This window comes from Silurus meridionalis, chromosome 2 (genome assembly GCF_014805685.1).
Source record: "Silurus meridionalis isolate SWU-2019-XX chromosome 2, ASM1480568v1, whole genome shotgun sequence".
NCBI classification, from domain to species: domain Eukaryota; kingdom Metazoa; phylum Chordata; class Actinopteri; order Siluriformes; family Siluridae; genus Silurus; species Silurus meridionalis.
Window position 1 is genome coordinate 10,110,469 of NC_060885.1, and position 19,863 is coordinate 10,130,331.

The 19,863-nt window shown below is 37.7% G+C and overlaps 2 protein-coding genes across 2 annotated transcripts; one reads left to right on the forward strand and one right to left on the reverse strand.

Annotated features, from left to right (window-relative positions):
- Positions 1–446: 446 nt before the first annotated feature.
- Positions 447–11,130, forward strand: vwa11 (von Willebrand factor A domain containing 11). The gene is made up of 17 exons (XM_046869738.1): positions 447–552; positions 2,442–2,632; positions 2,729–3,007; positions 3,118–3,211; positions 3,998–4,126; positions 4,519–4,705; positions 4,787–4,956; positions 5,487–5,599; positions 5,687–5,803; positions 5,955–6,140; positions 6,885–7,017; positions 7,205–7,357; positions 8,064–8,156; positions 8,689–8,957; positions 9,063–9,196; positions 9,388–9,547; positions 10,698–11,130. The coding sequence occupies exons 2-17, from the start codon at positions 2,453–2,455 to the stop codon at positions 11,085–11,087; spliced, it is 2,787 nt and encodes a 928-aa protein (XP_046725694.1). The 5' UTR covers positions 447–552; positions 2,442–2,452; the 3' UTR covers positions 11,088–11,130.
- Positions 11,131–12,429: 1,299 nt separating this feature from the next.
- On the reverse strand, positions 12,430–18,666 carry LOC124399009. The gene is made up of 4 exons (XM_046869631.1): positions 17,995–18,666; positions 16,275–16,429; positions 15,310–15,421; positions 12,430–15,179 (listed from the first exon to the last, which is right to left on the reverse strand). The coding sequence occupies exons 1-4, from the start codon at positions 18,242–18,244 to the stop codon at positions 12,829–12,831; spliced, it is 2,868 nt and encodes a 955-aa protein (XP_046725587.1). The 5' UTR covers positions 18,245–18,666; the 3' UTR covers positions 12,430–12,828.
- Positions 18,667–19,863: the final 1,197 nt, after the last annotated feature.

Below are 19,863 nucleotides of genomic sequence, written 5' to 3' on the forward strand. Positions count from 1 at the left end.
CATTTTGCACTTGTCATATTCACATAGGCAACCTTATCTTCGGCAAAACAGCAGATAGGAAATTACACAATGCATGTATGACTAGCACTTAGAGGCTTTTTTTGCTGGATATTACAAAATATCGATTTTCTGTGCACAAAGTCCATAAATGTGAACAGTTTCACTATTTGGAAAGCGAAAAAAATACTATCTGTATCACTTTTATTTTACCATCAAATAACGACTATCTATACGAGGTGACTTTCTGTCTCAAGTCCAACACTTCCAATGTTGATTCATTCACAATATCATTGAGGAAGTTGAGAAAATTGTTGTGCAATTCTGTTGAATGACAATTATATGGTTACTTAGAAATAAATTTCGCAATGCCTGTGTTTTTCATTATTTAGTATATATAACATGTGATTACTTGCAGAACATTGCCACGCCCTGCATTGCAACATTTTTATATATATAGGGACCGTAGGTTATATTATGGCACATAGTATCTCTGAAAGCTCCACATACGTGGAGGAAGTTTTGAAGAACTGGGATGAAGTGGGATCTGTGAAGGTAAGAAAAAAATAAGCAATGAGGCTTCAATTGTATACTGCATTTTTTGATTAGTTAACACTTTTTATAGTCTATCATCTATGCCATAATTTCTGAAATATTTTAAGATCTCTAGTATATGGAAATGGTAATGAGTATTGAGTAATGCGTGAATAATTCAAATAAATTACAATGAACTACTTTTAATGTCACATTTAAAAATGTGACACCAAAAAAATAAGCTATATATTATATATTTGTATTATTAATCTAATGTATTAGTAAAATGTATGAATAAACCGTGTATATCAGTATATGAGTAAATGAAAATATGAGTATAACAAGCCTTATATTAGTGGCTACATGAATGGAATTTCCAAATTTCCAATTTTTGACATTGAGTTTGTGTTTAATAGTGCATTCAGAGATGGCAACCCTATAATGCTTCTGCAGATTTTCACTGGAGATCTCAGAAATGTTTGTTTTTTTGCTGCTCTTACGTCTAACACTTGATACAACTATTTAAAAATATAGTAATATAATAATAAGATGCCCTGAAGTGTTTTCTTCCTCTTATAAGACAACAATGAAGAAATTATTTCAATTTAATTTCCTTATGTGATACATTTAATTGATGTTTACCAATGTGGAACATCCATTCAATTTAATTACATTTTATTTACATTTACATTTATTGCATTTTGGCAGATGTCCTTATCTAGACTTTCAATAATCTTATTTATATACAAGTGAGCAGGTAATGGTTCAGGGATCAAGAGCCAAGAACTGGCAGCTTTGTGAGGCTGGTAACTGAACTCACGACCTTCCGATCAGAAGTCCAACATTAAGCACTGAACTTCCTTTTCTAAATGTATTTAAATAACACTTTTAACAATAAACATTGTCGCAAAGCAGCTTTACACAATAAAAAAAAAATTACAAATATTCATTTTAGTGTCATAAATAAGTGGTGAAAACCTATTCGTTTATCCATAATTAGCAAACCAGTGGCAACATGGGCAATGACAAAGAATAAAATTCTGTAAAATAGTATGAGGAAAAACCTTGCAAGGATTAAGATTAAGATTAACCAATTTTTATCTGGGTGACAGAAAATATCCATTCAATATAGGTACTGTACTAAGAGATAAGATAAAATAAGATAAACCTTTATTCGTCCCACAGTGGGGAAATTTCTTTGTTACAGCAGCATGAAAATATTAAAAATAAATGCAAAAATATAAAAGAATAGACAATAGACATACTATAGTATACAAGTATATACACAGCACAATGTATAAATACAAATGAGGAAAAAGTTTGTATTGCATGAAGTATTGCACACAGGTGGTATTGCACATATTGCAGGTAATATTGCACGTATTGCACGTGATATTGCACACAGTGAGCATTGTACTGTTGAAGATAACAACAGTTCAACTAATGGATGCAATATTTCAATGCAAACATTTTATTACTACTAATTAAGCAGCTATAAACTGTATTTTTTTTGTTGATGTTAAAAAATACAAAGAATAAAGCTTGTCATGTTACCTAGAAATTGCAAAACCCTCACTACAGAGGACTTGTGGACTGAAGTTACAGCTCTACTCAAGACTGTTACAAAGATTTTTAATTTTACAAAAAACATTCACATGTTTGAATATTAGTTTGTGTTCAATATAGAAACAGTTGCCTATTAAATGGAGTGCATTAATCAATCAAAATTGACTGGTGCTGTGGAATAATTAGGCATACCAAATGCTTGTACCTTGAAATCTCATGTTGCAGACTGTATGGTATGAAGCATTTTATCATTTTTGTATCCCAGTAAAAATAATGGAAACATATTCCAAAGCTAATCATTGGTTTGTTAATGATTTTCAAATAAGTTATCTGCTTCCTTGTAGTTTTTCTGAAGATGATATCCTCAGTGTGTGTTATTGCACTGGTGGTGCTGGTTCTGCCTAGTGTGGAGTCCTTTATATCAATAGGCAGTGGCAACACACACGTGACCATCACCAACACTGCTGTGTTGAAAAAGATCTACGAAGTATGCGAGGCGGTAGCGGAGTCAGAAGAAAGACCATTCAAACCAACAGTGAGCATGCTTCTGATTCCATTTCATCCTCTCAGGAGTTACAAGTATCAGCAGCTTCATTGTCTCTCAACTTTTCTCTCATACTCTGTGTTGTAGGGTTCTTCTGCAGAGGAACTCCTTCGTGCGTGTTTGGGTACAAACACAGGTCAGGTGGCAGGTGCCAAGTTTCATGAAGCCCTGAATCAGATTTATATGCAAAATGGATTAGTGGATCGAGACTTTCTTTCCAGCGATCCGCATCATTTCAACAGCGAGGCTTTTAAAGAGGGACATTCTCTGATCAGCCAGGGTGTCTCGTCAGTCAAAGCCAGCATTCGTAAAGATAATTTGCAGGCTGCTCGGGAAACACTAGGAAAAGTCTTACACATTCTACAGGTGAGAGTCTTTCTGAGATTAGGAGCAAATTTTCATTCGCTTTTACCGTAAAACAAAAATGCTGTAATTTCCAATGTAATTGTAGTTTAATGTACAGCTATGTTTTTCAGGACTTTTACAGCCACAGTAACTGGGTGGAGCTGGGTTACAGAAGCACATATCGTAATCTCATCAAACCACATCTGACCATCGACAACGTTGCAGGTGAATGCTGTGTGACAACACTTCCACTTTGCCCTTTGCCACCATGTCTTGTAGCGAAGAAAGTTTTATTAAATGGCTTAATTGGGGAATAAGTTGTACTTATTTGTAATTATTTGTCCATTAAACCATGTGCATGACCAGCTAAACAAACAAACAAACAAACAGATATCAAGCAAAATACAGTATATTTGCAATATATATATCTTTAGAAAAAGTCTAAATAAACCCTTATAATTCTTTGTTACTAGTTTCTCAAAGTAATCATCCCCATATATCACTCCAATTTCTAATCAAATACAGAAATTATTTGTAGGTTTTAATGGTTTTTATTTACAAATACAGTACATTCAGACCTACTCATTCATTTATATATATATATATATATATATATATATATATATATATATATATATATATATATATATATATATATATATATATAAAAGCAAAACAAACTTTTAGTGATATCCAGAATTGGAACTCAAAGTGCAACTGTGTACTTAAAAAAAAATAAAAAATAGACAAATAGGTTTTCTTTATTCTTTTCAGTTTGATTATCTGACTTTTAATATGCATCTAATCTGTTTTATCACATATATTTGTTTCATTTTATTTTATTTTATTTTATCTTATTTGTATTTTTGTTTTAATTTTAAGTTTTATTTATTGACTTATTGACTGTCTTTTTTTTATGATAAACATTACCATCACATTCACCTTGAGATAATTTTACATGTTTTCCGTGTGTGTGTGTGTGTGTGTGTGTGTGTGTGTGTGTGTGTGTAGATGTGGGCACTCCAACCTGCAGTGACTGTGCCAGTGGTACTTGTCCAAACCCCCTGCTGCCCTCTATTATGAAAGAAAAGAAACTTACATCAGGATACATGGGCCTGTTTTCTTCCAACAAACCTGCAGGTGTGGAATCAAATGTACAGCAGTTTAAACTTAACAGAGCTATTTGAAAATTCTAGAGCCCCCTGCTGTCTGTAAAGTGAATTACAACTCTCTCTTTTCTCCATCTCAGTTACTTTCCAAGAAACAAACACAAAGCAAAGTTTATATTTTACCAAAACAATGAAATTATCCAAATACATTGCATTCTTCTAATCACAGTGCCTCAGATGTCTAAGATGAATTTGTTATTATTTTAGAGATGTATAAACTTTACAAACTGCACATTTAACTACAAAAATATAGAAAGCCCACAAAACACATGATAATTGAAATGACAGCCCAGCTCTTAGTTGTTTATTCAAAAATATATGAGAGTATTCCTCTTTATAAACCCTTTTTTGTATTTGTTTTAGGTAAATGCAGTCATGGTGGAGACAGCGATCTTAGCAGTTCCCATAATCCTCGTGGTGGGATCAGCAAAGATGAGCGTCGTGCACATAACGCAGCCCTACATGACACCGCAGTCTCACTGGCAACAGATGCTTCTCTTGAGCTTCTGGAGGATATTCGCGGAGCTGTTGGAAATATAGATTTCCTACGGTAGGAGACAGGATTGAGTTCTGGAGGATGTATAATTATAAGTATAATTATTATTTATCTCTTCCCCCATTTCTGTCTCAGGATGATGGGCATCGCTCGTACTGCTGTCTTGTGCTTTGTAATTGACACAACAGGCAGCATGTCTGATGATATTGCTGAAGCTCAGAGGGTTGCACACAGTATCATTGACAATAAGAAAGGGACGCAAGACGAACCATCTGAATACATATTGGTTCCCTTTAATGATCCAAGTATGTTCATTTTTCATTATCAGTACCATTATCCTAGCACAGGGCTAAAGTTTAGAAGCTCAGTTTCCATTACTTACATCCATTCACCATTCAATCATTTATCCTAAGTAACACAAACATGGAGGATTCTGTCTATTCTAGTCTTTTCTATTCAGAGCACCCAGTATGAAGCAGGAATACACCAGTCCAACAAACCACACACGTTTTACACATGGGACAATTTAGCATGCTTAACCCTATGCAGATGTAGTACAAACCTACCTATTAAGATCTGGAATAAACCCCAAACAGATCCTAACCTCAGCTGACTTATGATTTTCACTATATCACATTAGCTCATTTGGCATATAATCCAGAGCACCTTATTAGCTGTGGGAATTTAACTCCCAAATTTTCAAACAGTAACCAAGAGTCTTAACTGCTGAGTCATCTTTTGGGTTATCTTATGAGCTTGGTTCGGTGTTTTGAGTAAGAAATAATCCACACAGTTTTTAATTGTGTATGCTTTGATTCTCGTGTGTTTTTTTAAGGCTTTGGACCACTCATAAGAACGACAAACCCGGACAAGATGAAGGCTGAGATTTCAAAACTCACAGCGAACGGCGGTGGCGATGAACCAGAAATGTGTTTGTCAGGACTGCAGGTATAATCCACAGACATACTGAGAATCCTTAAAACATTTGGATTGCATAGATTTAAAATGATGCATTTGTGTTTCTATTTCTCTTAGCTGGCTTTGAATGGAGCGCCTCCCTCCTCACACATTTATATTTTTACTGATGCCAGTGCAAAAGACATACACTTAGAGGGAACCATCTTAGCCCTCATTCGCAGCAGCAAGTCCACAGTAAACACCTTGCATGATTATATAAAATATATATTTAGTACTTTTTTTGTGGAAAATGTATGAATTGATACAATTACTGCATGTTGAACTTTTTTAAATTACTACAGTTCTTATAACATGTGCCGATCTACTTCTTCTCTCTTACACTCAGGTCTCCTTCTTCATGACATCGAAAAGTAGATCAGCAAGATCTCTGAGCAGGCAGGGTCACTCAGGTGTAGACTTCCAAGTGTATTATAAATTAGCATTGGCCTCTGGAGGTCAAGCTATAGAGGTGACTAAAGCCAACCTGCCCAGTGCTACTGACATAATCTTAGACACCTCCACTTCTGCTTTGGTAAGAAATCTAATTTACGTTCAAAAGGAATGCATTAATATTCATCCCTGATACATATCTAGGCCCAGTATTGCTTTAAAACACTGTATACCAGTAAACAGTTTTGAGAAATTGAGAATATTGAAAGTATTGAGAAGTTTGTAATGGATTCCTTTTTTTTAGTTGGATGAGGATTTTAGCAAAAAACATGGTACTTGCATTAAAGCCCCAGTTATATTAGAGTCAAAATTATGTTCATTTCTGCAACAAAGGATGAGTGGTTTTTTTTGTGTAAAATCTGCAAATTTCTCTGCACTCAAAAGTACAATAAAATTGCCACTCTGTAGTGACTGAATTAATAATATTAATTATTTATTTATTCATTGTGGGTTGTTAGGCTTATTAGAAAAATATTATTGGCAAAGATATACTACTCCCTTAAAAGTAAACAGAAAAGGGATACCAAAAATGTCTGGCTACATTGATTCTTTGTATACAGCAATTTTTTTACTCTGTGCAATAGGTGCATGAATACAATACGTGCAAAACAAATCTAGTAAGATCCGTGGTTGTTTAACAATTGCTTAAAGACTATTTTTGTCATCAGGAAATCAGGAAGAATAGTTCTCAATCCTATATCCTGTTATTAACCCTTGATGATGATTAATCTTATGTCATTACCACTTCTTGTATCATTTTATATATTGTTTGTATCATTATCTGTAACCCATAAAAAGCACATGTAATGTTACTTGTCTACTACAGGTTACAGTCTTGCAACGAGCCAGGAACCCAGGTCGCGTGGAGAAGTTCCCCCTCCTGTTAGATGCATCATTGTCTAATGTTACTGCATATCTGACAGGAACTAACCTCAAGTTCACTTTGCATAGCCCATCAGGTGAGTCAACTTTATAATAGCTGAAGCTTTAAAAAAAAAAAATGAGCCAACAACACCAGTGTAGTGGTTTTGTAATTGGGAAATCCTTAGAGGCTGATGTGTTTTCTTCAATGTAAAAAAAAATTTCAGCAAGAACAACTCTTACCTGGCTTTGTTTTTTTTTTATTCATTTTAATTTTTTTATCAGGTGCATCTCAGGCACACACTGTAAGTAATGGGCCTCTTGCTACGATTCAGGCTGTGGGGAACCTGCTGCGGCTTCAATTCAAAAATTTCAATGAAACAGGCCTATGGAGCATTAGCATGGAATCAACAAATGCATACACTATCAAAGTGACAGGTGGGCTAGTCTGAGCACTTTTGTACACTTTTCTGGTGAAAACATTCACAAGGCTGCAATCTGGAAAACACTTATTTGAACACAGGGACAGGACTTTTTTAATACATAATACAAAATGTATTTAAGAGATTTCTATGAGGCACTTAGTGGCAGGTAAACAGTATAATCCTGCATGTGTGCCTGCAGGCTGTGGGTCAGGCATATGTTTGGTCATTTACAATGTAAGTCAAACTGCTACATTGTCATATTAGGTGGTTCTTAGCAATATTTAGTGAGAAAAGGTGCTCTAGCAGATGCTAGAGGTGTAACGTGTGAGACTTCCAGTGAGCTTTATCCTACAGTTGCAGAAAATAGAGTGCAAAATAGGTGGGTCTGGTACAATATGACAATATAAATATCATCAGCATGATACATTGTGGCACAATGCAGGTATTCAAATATAATTTTTCAACCTTTTTTAATGACTTTTGAATACAACTTTAATTTAACATACATACTTACATACATAGATACATACATACATACATACGCATTATGTTGAGCGAAAATGTATTCAAGTATTGGAAAATCTTTTATCATGTGGCCTCTGAATCAATTAACATCTAACAACAAATTTAAATAATAATGATAAATAATATACATATAATATAATAAATAATAATAACCTCATCACAGCACTAACTAAATGGATGGTTGTTCATTTCAGGTCAAAGCGCAATAACTTTCATTTACAACTTCGTAGAGGAATTTGGTGGACCCCACCCAGGATTTGCTACTCTTGATGGTCGCCCACAGAATGGTTGGAGTTGTTGGACTGTTGTTACACCTCATTTTACAGTTCTTTGTTTCGATGTAACCTGCAGAAGGTTTCACACCCTGACAAGAAGCAAAAGTTCAATAATTGTACAAAATAACTGCATACACATTCATAGCAATTGGGGGGATTATTTAACTTGTATGGTTTGGGAAATAGACGTATAAGAGAACTTTGCCCATGAAACCCATGCAGACACTGGGAGAACTTTACACAATCAATAGCTTGAGCTCATAAGAGAAATGTGCACCACCATGCCAATGAAAACAAATGATCGTATTATTACTAGCCAGTAATTGTTATGCTTTGAAAGATTCATTCATTGTCTATCCTGACAAACAAATAACTGGAATTTTTATACATTTTTTTAAATTGTGTATCTTTGGACTTATTCATTATTATGTTTGGAGGACAGACATGTCCATTTGATGAATGTATAGAATAATAGTATGAAAATACCCTTAAACTTGGTGTTTATTTTTCTAATTGCTGTGCCTGTCTTTCTTTGGTATTTAAGGCTTACCTGCTAAGCTGTTAATCACAATAACTGGACAGAAGGGTGCTGAAGCTTTGAAGCTACAGGAAGTTGCCCTAGTGGAGGTTTCAAATGTCAATGTGGCAAATGGAACCTTTAAAGAAATTGGTGGTGGAGGCTTTCTGGTTACTGTGAATCCAGTTCCAGACGGAGAATTTGTAGTTGTAATTAAAGGAGAAGATAAGACCACCTCAAGCTACTTCCAAAGGCAGACTACAACACAGATGTCCCTGTCTAAAGTCAAAGTCAATGTACAACTCCCCTCTTATTTAACATGGCATTAAAAACTGGCTATTCATTTATTTTTGTTTGTCCGTTTTGATATATTGGTATAATATATGTCTCCCTCTCTGTAGGCTGCAGTAGGCAATGCAATGGTGCCAGGAAAGGACTTTAAAATATCATTTACTGTAACAACTAATGGAACCGGTGGAGTCTTCACAATAGTTGCTAAGAATGACAAAGATTTTCCTCTGACATATGAAAACAGGTACATAGTTATTTCATTTTTGACATAAATGTAATAAGTCTTAATACTTGTTAAATTTTGGCAAAATATAAACATGAAGCATTTTATAAGTCACAAGTCAAATAGTTCTAATCTTAACCATTGTATAAGCAAGATTAATAATGGTTTCATTCTGCATTAAACATGTATAATATTTCTTTGCTGTATCTCAGACTTACCGTGAACACAGGAAGTAGTGCTTCAGGCACAGTAACTGTCAAACCTCCTGCAAGCACCGCATCAGGAACTGATGTCACTCTGACCATTCTGGCTGAAGGGCCCGGAGATGCTGATTCTAACTACGCTGTGCTTCGCCTTTCTGTCCTTGCTGAGGTAACTTACGTGTATTTGTTTACATGGTTACTACAACCTTTGAGGAAAAGGAAGCAGGTCTTAGAAAGCCTATAATGAATTGGTAATCATAATCAATTAATCCGTTCAATAAAGGAACAAACGGTCCATGTGAATGATATTGCTTCAAGAAGTTTTAATACCCCAATGCCATGTAAGCCTTCCTATTGTCTTTGTAACTACTCCAGCTTCTTCCAATCGCTTGTACTTTCATCCTGTCATAAGTGTTAAGACAGTTGTACTTTTATCCTGTAACACATTGCTTAGTAAACTTTCCACCATTGTTTTTGTCTTTACTCTGCCAAATGTTGAACAGCATGAAAAAAAGAAAAGAAATTATTTTTGGACCAATTCTTGCTGATTTTGTGAAAGAAAAGAAAATAATCAAAAGTTGTAAAATAGGGTAATATTATGAAAATGTGTTATTCATGTAATAGGCAACTGAAAAGTGTTTTTCTTCTTCTTTCGGCTGCTTCCATTAGGGGTCGCCACAGCAGATCATTTGTCTCCATACCACTCTGTCCTCTACATCTGCCTCTTTCAGACCAACTACCTGCATGTCTTCCCCTCACCACATCCATAAACATCCTTCTTGATCTTTCTCTTTTCCTCCTTCCTGGTGGCTCCATTCTCAGAATTCTCCTACCGATATACCCCATGTCCCTCCTCTGCACATGTCCAAACCATCTCAATCTCACCTCCCTCACCTTGTCTCCAAAACGTCCTACATGCGCTGTCCATCTTATAAACTTGTTTCTAATCCTGTCCATCGTCGTCACCCCCAAAGAAAACCTCAACATCTTCAGCTCTGCTACCTCCAGCTCCACCTCCTGTCTTCTACTCAATGCCACTGTCTCTAAACCATACAACATCACAGGTCTCACCACAGTCCTATAAACTTTCCCTTTCACTCTTGCAGATATCCTTCAATCACAAATCACTCCTGCCACTCTTCTCCACCCACTCCACCCTGCCTGCACTCTTTTCTTTACTTCTCTAACACACTCTCCATTACTTTGCACTGTTGACCCCAGGAACCTAAACTCCTTCACCTTCTCCATTGAAAACTAAAAAGTATATGATAACCATATTATTTAGTTGGTTAACATTTTTTTCCCTTTGTTCTGAACAGGTGACTGACTTTACTCCTCCAAAGTGTGAGATTGTTCATGTAAATGCTATCTGCCCAAATGACTGCTCCCAGGCAAACTGGGACCTTTCTGTCAACATCACCGATGGCAATGGTTCTGGTATTGAACGTGTCTCCATACAGAAAGGCAGTGGCAAATTCTCCTATGTGACTGTGGTGGAAGGGGGGATACCCGTAGTGATGGCCTACTACAATGCCTCCTGCTGTTCACCTGATGCAACTGTGACCGCTGTTGATAAGGAAGGAAATGTAGGGAAATGCAGCTATTCTGTTGAGAGGAGCAGAGGGGTTTCCCTCAGCCTGTCTCTCCCGCTGTGGACCTACTTGCTGGTTTCGGTCTTTAGTATAATGCGTGATGTGCTTCCGCTGTAATGAAAAATTAATAAATAATAAAGTTCTGATGCAACCAGATAAACATCTCCTCCTGATTAAAAAAATTACTAGTCCCTCAGTGATTAGGGCTTATTGTAAACAAACATACTTGCACACTTGCAAATTGAAATACATATTTTAAATGGAAAAACTTTTTGACTATTAACCTTATTAGCTAATTACTATAATAACTATTATTAGTTCCTTCTGAAGACTGCTAACTTACACTCATTGTATTTGTAAATATATAAAGCACATACTTTATGTTTCAATGTTTTTTTTCTGATCCAATAGCACCTGAAAGTTGCAAAGATTAAATAAAAGTGTTTAATGCTGTGGTATCGTTTAATCCAAGAGTACGCACACCAGGAGTCTGGATGCATAAATGTTATTTTATTATTGTTCATTCTTCCATAGCTCTGGATCCAATACCTGTACTAAGAACACTGGTAGTGTGAGGCAGGTTAAACCCTGCAAAACAAATCTATCACATATCAAGTTTTCAACTCTTCTATGTGTGTAGGTTTCAGCTTTAAAGTGACATCTTATTCAACTATGAATTACATTGGATCCTACATCGATACATTCAGTAAGAAATGCAAACATTAAAATTTCATAAATATATTATATGGCCATGGGGTTGAGAACACTTGGCTATAATATCCAATTCCTTTTGCTGTTATAATAACTGAGGCTTTCTGACGCATTTTAGTATATGACTGTAAGAACTTGCTCTCATTCAGCCATAACAGCATTATTTTATGTCATGTGAGGTTTCAGGCGAAGTTAGCATTTCAGTTTATCCCAAATTTGTTCAGTGTGGTTCATGTCAGTGTTCTGTGCAGGACACTCGACTTGCTCGACTTTCATTTTGGCACCTTGCTTTGAGCACAGGGGCATAGTCCACAGGTGACCACAAACCTTTGGCCAGAAGGTGCATTTGAAATGCTACAGATATAAAATAAGAAATTGTTCCAATGTTGTTCCCATTTTGTTAGAAACTTCCTCTAATTTTTTTATAATCACTTCCTACTTGCTTCTGGTCAGCTGGTGGATTTTAGGTTCTCGGACTTTTTGTTGCGTACCAACTATTTTACAAGCCGCATTGAATAAAAGCAGCAGTCAAATATAAACTAATGTAAAAACGAATTGTGAAAGCCACAGGCACATGTTCAACAGCTTTATCTTCAGAAATATATATTTAATTCACTTGAACCTGAGTTTGTGCTCTATGAAGAAAGCACAAAAGAGAAATTCAGTACTTCAGTTCAGTACTTTTTCCAAAACCATAATAATAACCTTATGGAAAGCCCCTTTTAAAAAAAAAGGAAAACACAAACACTTTATCATTAAACAGTTCACATTTTATTTGGTTTTGTTTGTCTATTATGTTCCAGTTGAGATAACCACCAGTGTATCAGCAATCATTTTTATTATCACAGTGAATTGTTCAACCTGAGATGCATAAACTTTTGACCCATTGGTATTATATATAAAAAAAGGAATAATAAATAGCACAGAGACAACATTAAACTTTTACCTTTCTGGAATTAGGAAATAACAACATTATCATAACACAGTTGGACAGGCTTACAAACAACACTTACAAACTCTTCGGGGGAAAAAAAAGATTTCTATACAACAGTAGATAATCCAACTTTTGAAAAATAAAAACATATTCACACATATATTTTCTCACGAGGTTCTATTTCATGGTTATTACTAACATATTCAAATCTTTTTATTTTGGTTTTACTACCACATGTTGCGTGTTGATGTGTTTCTTGAGGTGTGCTGACTGAGTGAAACGCTTCCCACACACTTTGCATTCGAATGGCTTCTCCCCGGTGTGGATACGCTTATGTCTCTTAAAATTTCCCAAATCCACAAATCCTTTCTCGCAATGGGGGCAAACGTAGCGTTTCTCCCCCCGGTGCCCTTGCATGTGCATGTTCAAGGCAACTCTATGCTTGAATGTCTTTCCACACTGATTACAGAAAAATGGTTTCTCCCCTGTATGCATGCGCATGTGAGTAGCACGGTCTGCCTTGGCCAAGAACTTCTTGCCGCAAACTTTACACGGGAATGGCCTGTCTCCAGAGTGGATGAGTTTGTGTTTGGTCAGGGTAAACTGGTAAACGAAACTCCTGCCGCACTCCTCACACTTGTAGCCTTTCTCCTCTGCATGAACTTTTACATGCCGGTTGAGGCCTCGGACGCTAGGGAAAGCCTTACCACACTGGGAGCAGGTATAAGGCCTCTCACCTCTATGAAGCCTCATGTGATTCTCCAGCGAAGATGCATTACTGAGAACCCTGCCACATTCAGAGCACTCGGTCTTCTTTTCCAGCAATTTTCTTGCAGACTTCTGTAATATGGTTTGCATAGGCCCACTTAATGCTGACTGTTGTAACACACCGGACAAATCAGACTGCTCCCACACACAGGTTGTGTCACATCCTTCTTTCTGCTTATTGATATCAATGTCCATCTGTAATTCTTTGACCATGTTCATTCTGAAGGTCTGCTGTTCTTTTGTAGAATCCGGTACTGGAAAGTTGGTCCCAGGTTTGGAAAGAACCGTATAATGTTGTATTGGTCCAGGAATAGCAGCAGGCCTACTACCTTCATTACTCTCTGTGTGGTTTTCATTCATTTCCACTGTGATGGATTCGCTTTGACAGTTTGAGGATTCATGACTTGTAATAGGGGGATATCGCTGCATATGTTCGCCATAGTTATTAACTGTAGACATCGAGATCTCCACAGGCATGTTATGTCCTCTCTTGGATACGTTTCCGTGGTTGGAGGCTGCCGCTTGCTGTTCCTTCAAAGTAAGAAGCGGGGCAAGCTGCAACTGTTGGCCAGATGATTGGGAATGGATCATAGATGAGGTTTCCTGCTGGTTTAATACAACAGATGAGTGGAAAGACATGGGAGACAAGGGCTGAAGCAAATCTGATGTATTATCGGACGATGGGAAAAACTGGTCCGAAGACGTACAAAGTGAATCAGAGAGAATGTCATAGTGGGGTGTGGCATGCTCGAGTGGAGAGGAAACACCGGTCTGGGAAATCGAATTTGGAGGAACAGAAGGTTTTACTGACTGAAGAGGAATGAAAGGAGGAGCAAATGATGCATGAGTCAAAGAGTAAAATGGATGAGTTGATGGGGTCAGATCATGATGAGGCACCGAAGGTAAGTGGCCTTGTTGAGTTAAACTTTGCGAGTTTGGTGGAAGCATGTCATTTGATTGAACAAGCACTTGAGACGGGGCATTGGTTGCTGTATGTGTAAGGTGAACACCTGGTTGAACAGGAACTTGGGTTTGTGAAACTGGGACCTGGTTTAGTAGTGGTAAAATCTGAGATACTGAAGTAGAAACCTGCCCAGAATGCTGGTCTGTATGGAAAGAAGCCTGGACCCGAGGACTTGGGAAATGTCCTAGCTGTGTCAAATTCTGTCCAGTTTGAGTGTGAGAGACTGAAAGCTTTGTGGAAGTGGAAGACTCTGATAAAGATGTGACCGAGTTGCTGACTGAAAATCTTTTATCTGTGACTGGAAGCAGGGCTTGTAATAATTGACCAGGGGGGCAAAATTCTGTTATTGGGTTCTGGTTCTGAGGGAGAGAGGGCTTAACCAGTTTAGGGCCAAACTGTGCCATAGCAGTAGACTGCTGGTTATTTTGAACAATTTGCTGGGATGAAGGTACACTAAAGTGTGACTCTTCGATTTGAACAGATGGTGTTAGTTGCTGAGCTCTGGATGTTGACATCTGACCTAGTCTGCTAGTCAGCACCGCCGAGGCAGATACACTAACTGAAGGAAGTAGCTGGGTTAAATTCGACGGCAGTCCTGACAAAGTTGACTTTTTAGTTGAGGCACACTTGTTTTGTCTTCCTGTATCACTCTGCAAAGACGAATAGCCACTAACCTTTGACATAATTTCAGTGTAGTCTACACCGTTACTTAATGAGTCTGTTCTAAAATTACAGAAAGCAGTTGTCTTGGGTGATGACGCATTAGTGGTTGATATTTCTTTTTGGGTTCCGTGGCTTCTGCTCACTGTTTGGATTGCTGAGGGGATCAAAACTGTGGACATGCAGAAAGATCAATGCAAAGCTGTGTTAGGTAGTAGAAACAGGAAAGAGAGAAGCAGAAGTGGTAATGGCATAGAAAATGTTTTGTGAAACATGGTGCAGTTTTATAGGAACTACCCTACCTTTTTCCATGGTGTTTTTAAAGGGCTCTTTACGAACCAATATTGGCTCGGACCCCTCTTGCTTTAGTAAGAAGTATCCTGGTGCATATTCATCGCAGTCAGTTTCCTGAGGCTAAGAAATTAAATAAAAATATAAGTTAACCTCCGGGGTAATAAAAGTTGCCACACATGTTGGCATTTCATCAGGTAAACTAATAAGACAGATACATGTTGTAGTCATATAACTATTGGCTTTAGGTCTGCTGTATTTGTAGGCATTTAGACCATTATAAAAAAAAAAAAAACACCTCGAAGTGATTGCTGGGTTAGAAAAAAGGTCCACCAACCAGAAAAACATTGACTTCGTTTATGTGACCTAAAAGCACTAGGGAACATTTCACACACATTATGAACAAAAAAAAGTGATTGAGCTGTCACATCTAACCATGCACCTATATGGTGTAACCACAAGATCATTACATCAAATAAAAGGGGCCAGTAAGAGCGCATACACTACACACTCCTGCAATGTCAAAGATGTACAAATAATGTGTTTTAACTGAGTGAAATCTGGCCAGTAGTGTTATTATGCGGTCCCTTTTCTTTGAGTGAAAGATTAGCGGAGCTGATAGTCGCTGTATTGTTGCTAATAACTGCATACCAAAAAGTGTATTTGATAGAACAAAGGCTGACATGCAATGTGTCCCTTAGTTTTAAAACAAATGATGCAACTAATCAGCTAAATAGCAGCATTTCCTGAGCTGAAGTGGGTAGAGATAAGAAAAAGAGACCTGTGAATCTGTAAATACGATAATGTCAGTAAGTGCATCTGCAAGGTAGAATTATCAAATTAAAGCCCCACCCCCCAAAAAAAATAAAAAAACACCCCCGAGTGCATTTAATCACAAATAAGATTTCAGTACAACCGTATAAAGAGCCAGAAATGAAACTAAACACAAAATATAATTAAACATCTTTATTCTAACCTCTTTTTTAATAAGAAGCAACGCAAGTTGCCTGTTTCCTTCTTCTGAGCTGCTGGAACAGAGATCTTCAAGACGCTCATTCGCGATGTGTCGCAGGTTTAGACGATCACCGAAAGGAGCTGGGCTGCAGCATCGTTCAATCATGGTGGGTTTTTCTGGTAAACAAACGAGCACTTGGTTAACGCTTTCTGCTTCATACCGGTGGTGTTACATGGGGGTTAGGTGTGTTGGGTTTTTTACATAATTAGTTAAGAGTTGCATTTTCAAACATGCAAATTGTCCGCTGTGGCGACCCCTAATGGGAGAAGCCGAAAGAAAGTTAAGAGTTGCATTTTATATAATGGCTTTACTACTCCCGGAATTAAACCCTATCTGTCATGATGTTCTAAATAAAACCTTTAAGGATACAAACCTCCAAGGCCACAAGCTGGTTCATGATTTAACCTTTCATTTCTATTAATGCATAGAAGGTCTTTTTCAATGGTTATTTTTAAATGTTAAATGTTTTTCAAATCAGCAACAATAAAGTGAAAAGGGGCTTGTTTTGAAAGATATTCTGTTATTCTAAAAGCTAAATCTCTAAATAACTGGGCTCTTCAAGGGTTCTGAGAATAATTAGAAGTTGACTTCTTAACAGCATTCTTCTTATAGCGTTGTGTGAAAAGGAAACATCTGCTGTAAAAAGTTCCATTCTAAAACTTTGAGGTCTCCTAGAGAGGAAAGAAAAATCAGAGAGAACTCAACGGTTCTTGGCAACTTTGTATTTCATAAGAAAAGCGTGCAATCGATCATCACAACATCGTGAATCGAGAAAACTGAACTGCCCATGCAGGGATGGTAGGAGGGAGGATATAACGGCTCTTCCTTGTTGATGACCGTCATAGACACCGATGAGCTCATGTATGTCAAAGATGGCAGACAGTGCTTCCCTCTGAACATATCTGCTCCACCCTACCCTATTTGGATTATTTTTATCATGTAAGGGGAAAGTGTGTCACTGGACAGGAATTGGACAAAGACTCCTTTGACATCCCTTAAATATGGATTAAATAGAGATGGATCACGAGCAAGGTGGTGGTGGTGTGAATTTCTCCTGGCTGCAGATTCAATACCTTCATCTTAACTAACCAGATGTGGATAAATATAAAAAACTCTTTACTAGTATGGTAGTGTTTTGAAAGCAATTCCTATGTGTATGAGGATAAGAATACGTAGTGATCGAGAATGGACTTTTATAAAGCAAATAGTCTTCTAAATGCTGTAAATGCAAAATACTTTATTATGCACATTAAACTTTATTATTGTTTTTTAGCAGTAGTAAGTAGTTGCAGAAGTCGTATGTCTCTGGTGGTGAAATAATGCATATGACTATAAGTCTGCATTCCTTTGTGAAGTCTTGAGGAACAATGTAGTAGTGCTTTATCTCAGTGACTTCTTTTGAAAACACCAGACGTAAGTTCTGTGGTGGTCATTTTGTCTCAAGTATATATATATATATATATATATATATATATATATATATATATATATATATGCATGTGCATGCTCATGTGAATGTTCATGTGCATATGCATGTTCATGTGCATGCTTATATGCATGCTCGTGTGCATATGCATGTTCATGTGCATGTAATGGACTGGCTATTTGCGTGCCTTGATACTGTTACAGGAAGTGTGTGGCGCGTGCTATAATGCGTGTTCGTCGGCTGGAGAAAACTTACCGCACTGAACCCCAACATCGCGTTTGGCATGCTCAGCTTTTGGACATGCCTCTTCTGCTTCTCTTGTCTTGTGTGGAGGAGTGGAAATCCTGCTCTTCAGATCGAAGTTCTCCTGTCTCAGGTGCACCAGCTCTGCTTTCATTTGGTGCAAAGTCTGCTCGAAAAGTTTCGTCGCTTCCCCAACTGCCGTCCTCAGCACGCTTTGCATAACAGACGTGAACTGGGCTTCAAACCCAACACCCTCAGCCATGATTGCACCCGGAACATCTAGATTTACACTGTGAACACGGATGAAATGGTTTCTCTTTCAGCAGACAGGACGAAGTTTACCACTGACACTTCAGTGGGTATCAGCGGTGGACGAGGAGGCGGAGGAGGAGGAGGGTGTTTGGTGGAGGTGTGGGGTGCGCTCGTTTTACGCAGAACGTCACGCAGCTCGTTTGATTTTAACACATATTTGCCAGACGCGCTTCCGGATAGTCGTGGAGATCTGCGAAGCTGCGCGCACAACCACCCGAACCAGCAACACCAAAAATATCACTTCCGCACACAGAGTAGAGAGGGTTTCAATACAACTGGTCGGAAGCGCAACAAACGTTTACAAGAAATGTTTCATTTTATATTACATTCAACAAACCGTTGAAGCATTTGAGAGTTTTTTTTAATGTAATAGCAGCGTAATAAACACTTTTTAAATAGTTGTATTGTGCTGTGTTGCAGTTCCTCAGAGACATTGCCTACATTGTTCTCCATGTGGCCTTAAAGAGGAACTTGGGCTTTTGATAGTGAAAGGTCCTCATATACACAAATATATAACAGAAGAGTTCTGTTAAATGCTAAAAAAACAAAACCCTGAACAGGAAAAGTTTAAACTTTGAAGTAAATTGTGTAAAATAATTGAAGTGTGACTCAAATGCTACATTTCTTATACATACTTATGAGCCTCTGTACCAGTCCAAAGTTTGGACACCTTTTTCTCTTTCTTTTTTTTATTATTTCCAATATTGTGCATTAATACAGAAGACAACCGAACTAGGAAAGAACACTTATGGAATTACATAGTAAACAAATAAGCGTTAACAACCTAGAACCTATTTTCAAAACCTTCAAAGTACACATTCTCTCAGTCCAGCTTCATGAGGTATTCACCTGGAATGGTTTTCCAACTATCTTGAGGTGCTCCCAGAGGTGTTGAGTGCTTGTTAGCTGCTCTTCATTCACTCTCCAGTCCAACTCTTCCCGAACCATCTCAGTAAGATTAAGATCAAGTTGATTGTGTAGGCCAGGTCACCTGATTTAGCACTCCATCACTTTTTCCCTTGAACAAATAGCTATTACATAACCTAGAGGTGTGTTTGGAGTCATTGTCCTGTTGGAAAACAAATGATAGCCCCACTAAGTGCAAACCAGATGGGATGGCATGTCACTTCAAAATGCCATGTTAGCCATGCTGGTTACATGTGCCCTCAATTTTTACCAAATCACCAACAGTGTCACCACAAAAGCATCACACCTCCTCCTCCTCCTGCCTCAAAATGGGAACAACACATCATACTGCACATGTACACACTACAATCACACTAAAAAACTTTCTTTCAGCTTCTCACGTCAGGGGTCGCCACGGCGGACATCCGCATGTTTGATTTTGCACATGTTTTTACACTGGATGCCCTTCCTAACGCAACCCTCCCCATTTATCCGGGCTTGGGACCGGCACTAAGGCTTGTGCAACCCTAATGGCTGGGGTTGGTTCCCTGACCGGGGATCGAACCCGGGCCACAGCGGTGAGAGCGCCACATCCTAATCACTAGACCACTGTCAATATCTGCCATACGTATCCATTCCAGTCTAGATCAGTATATTCATGTA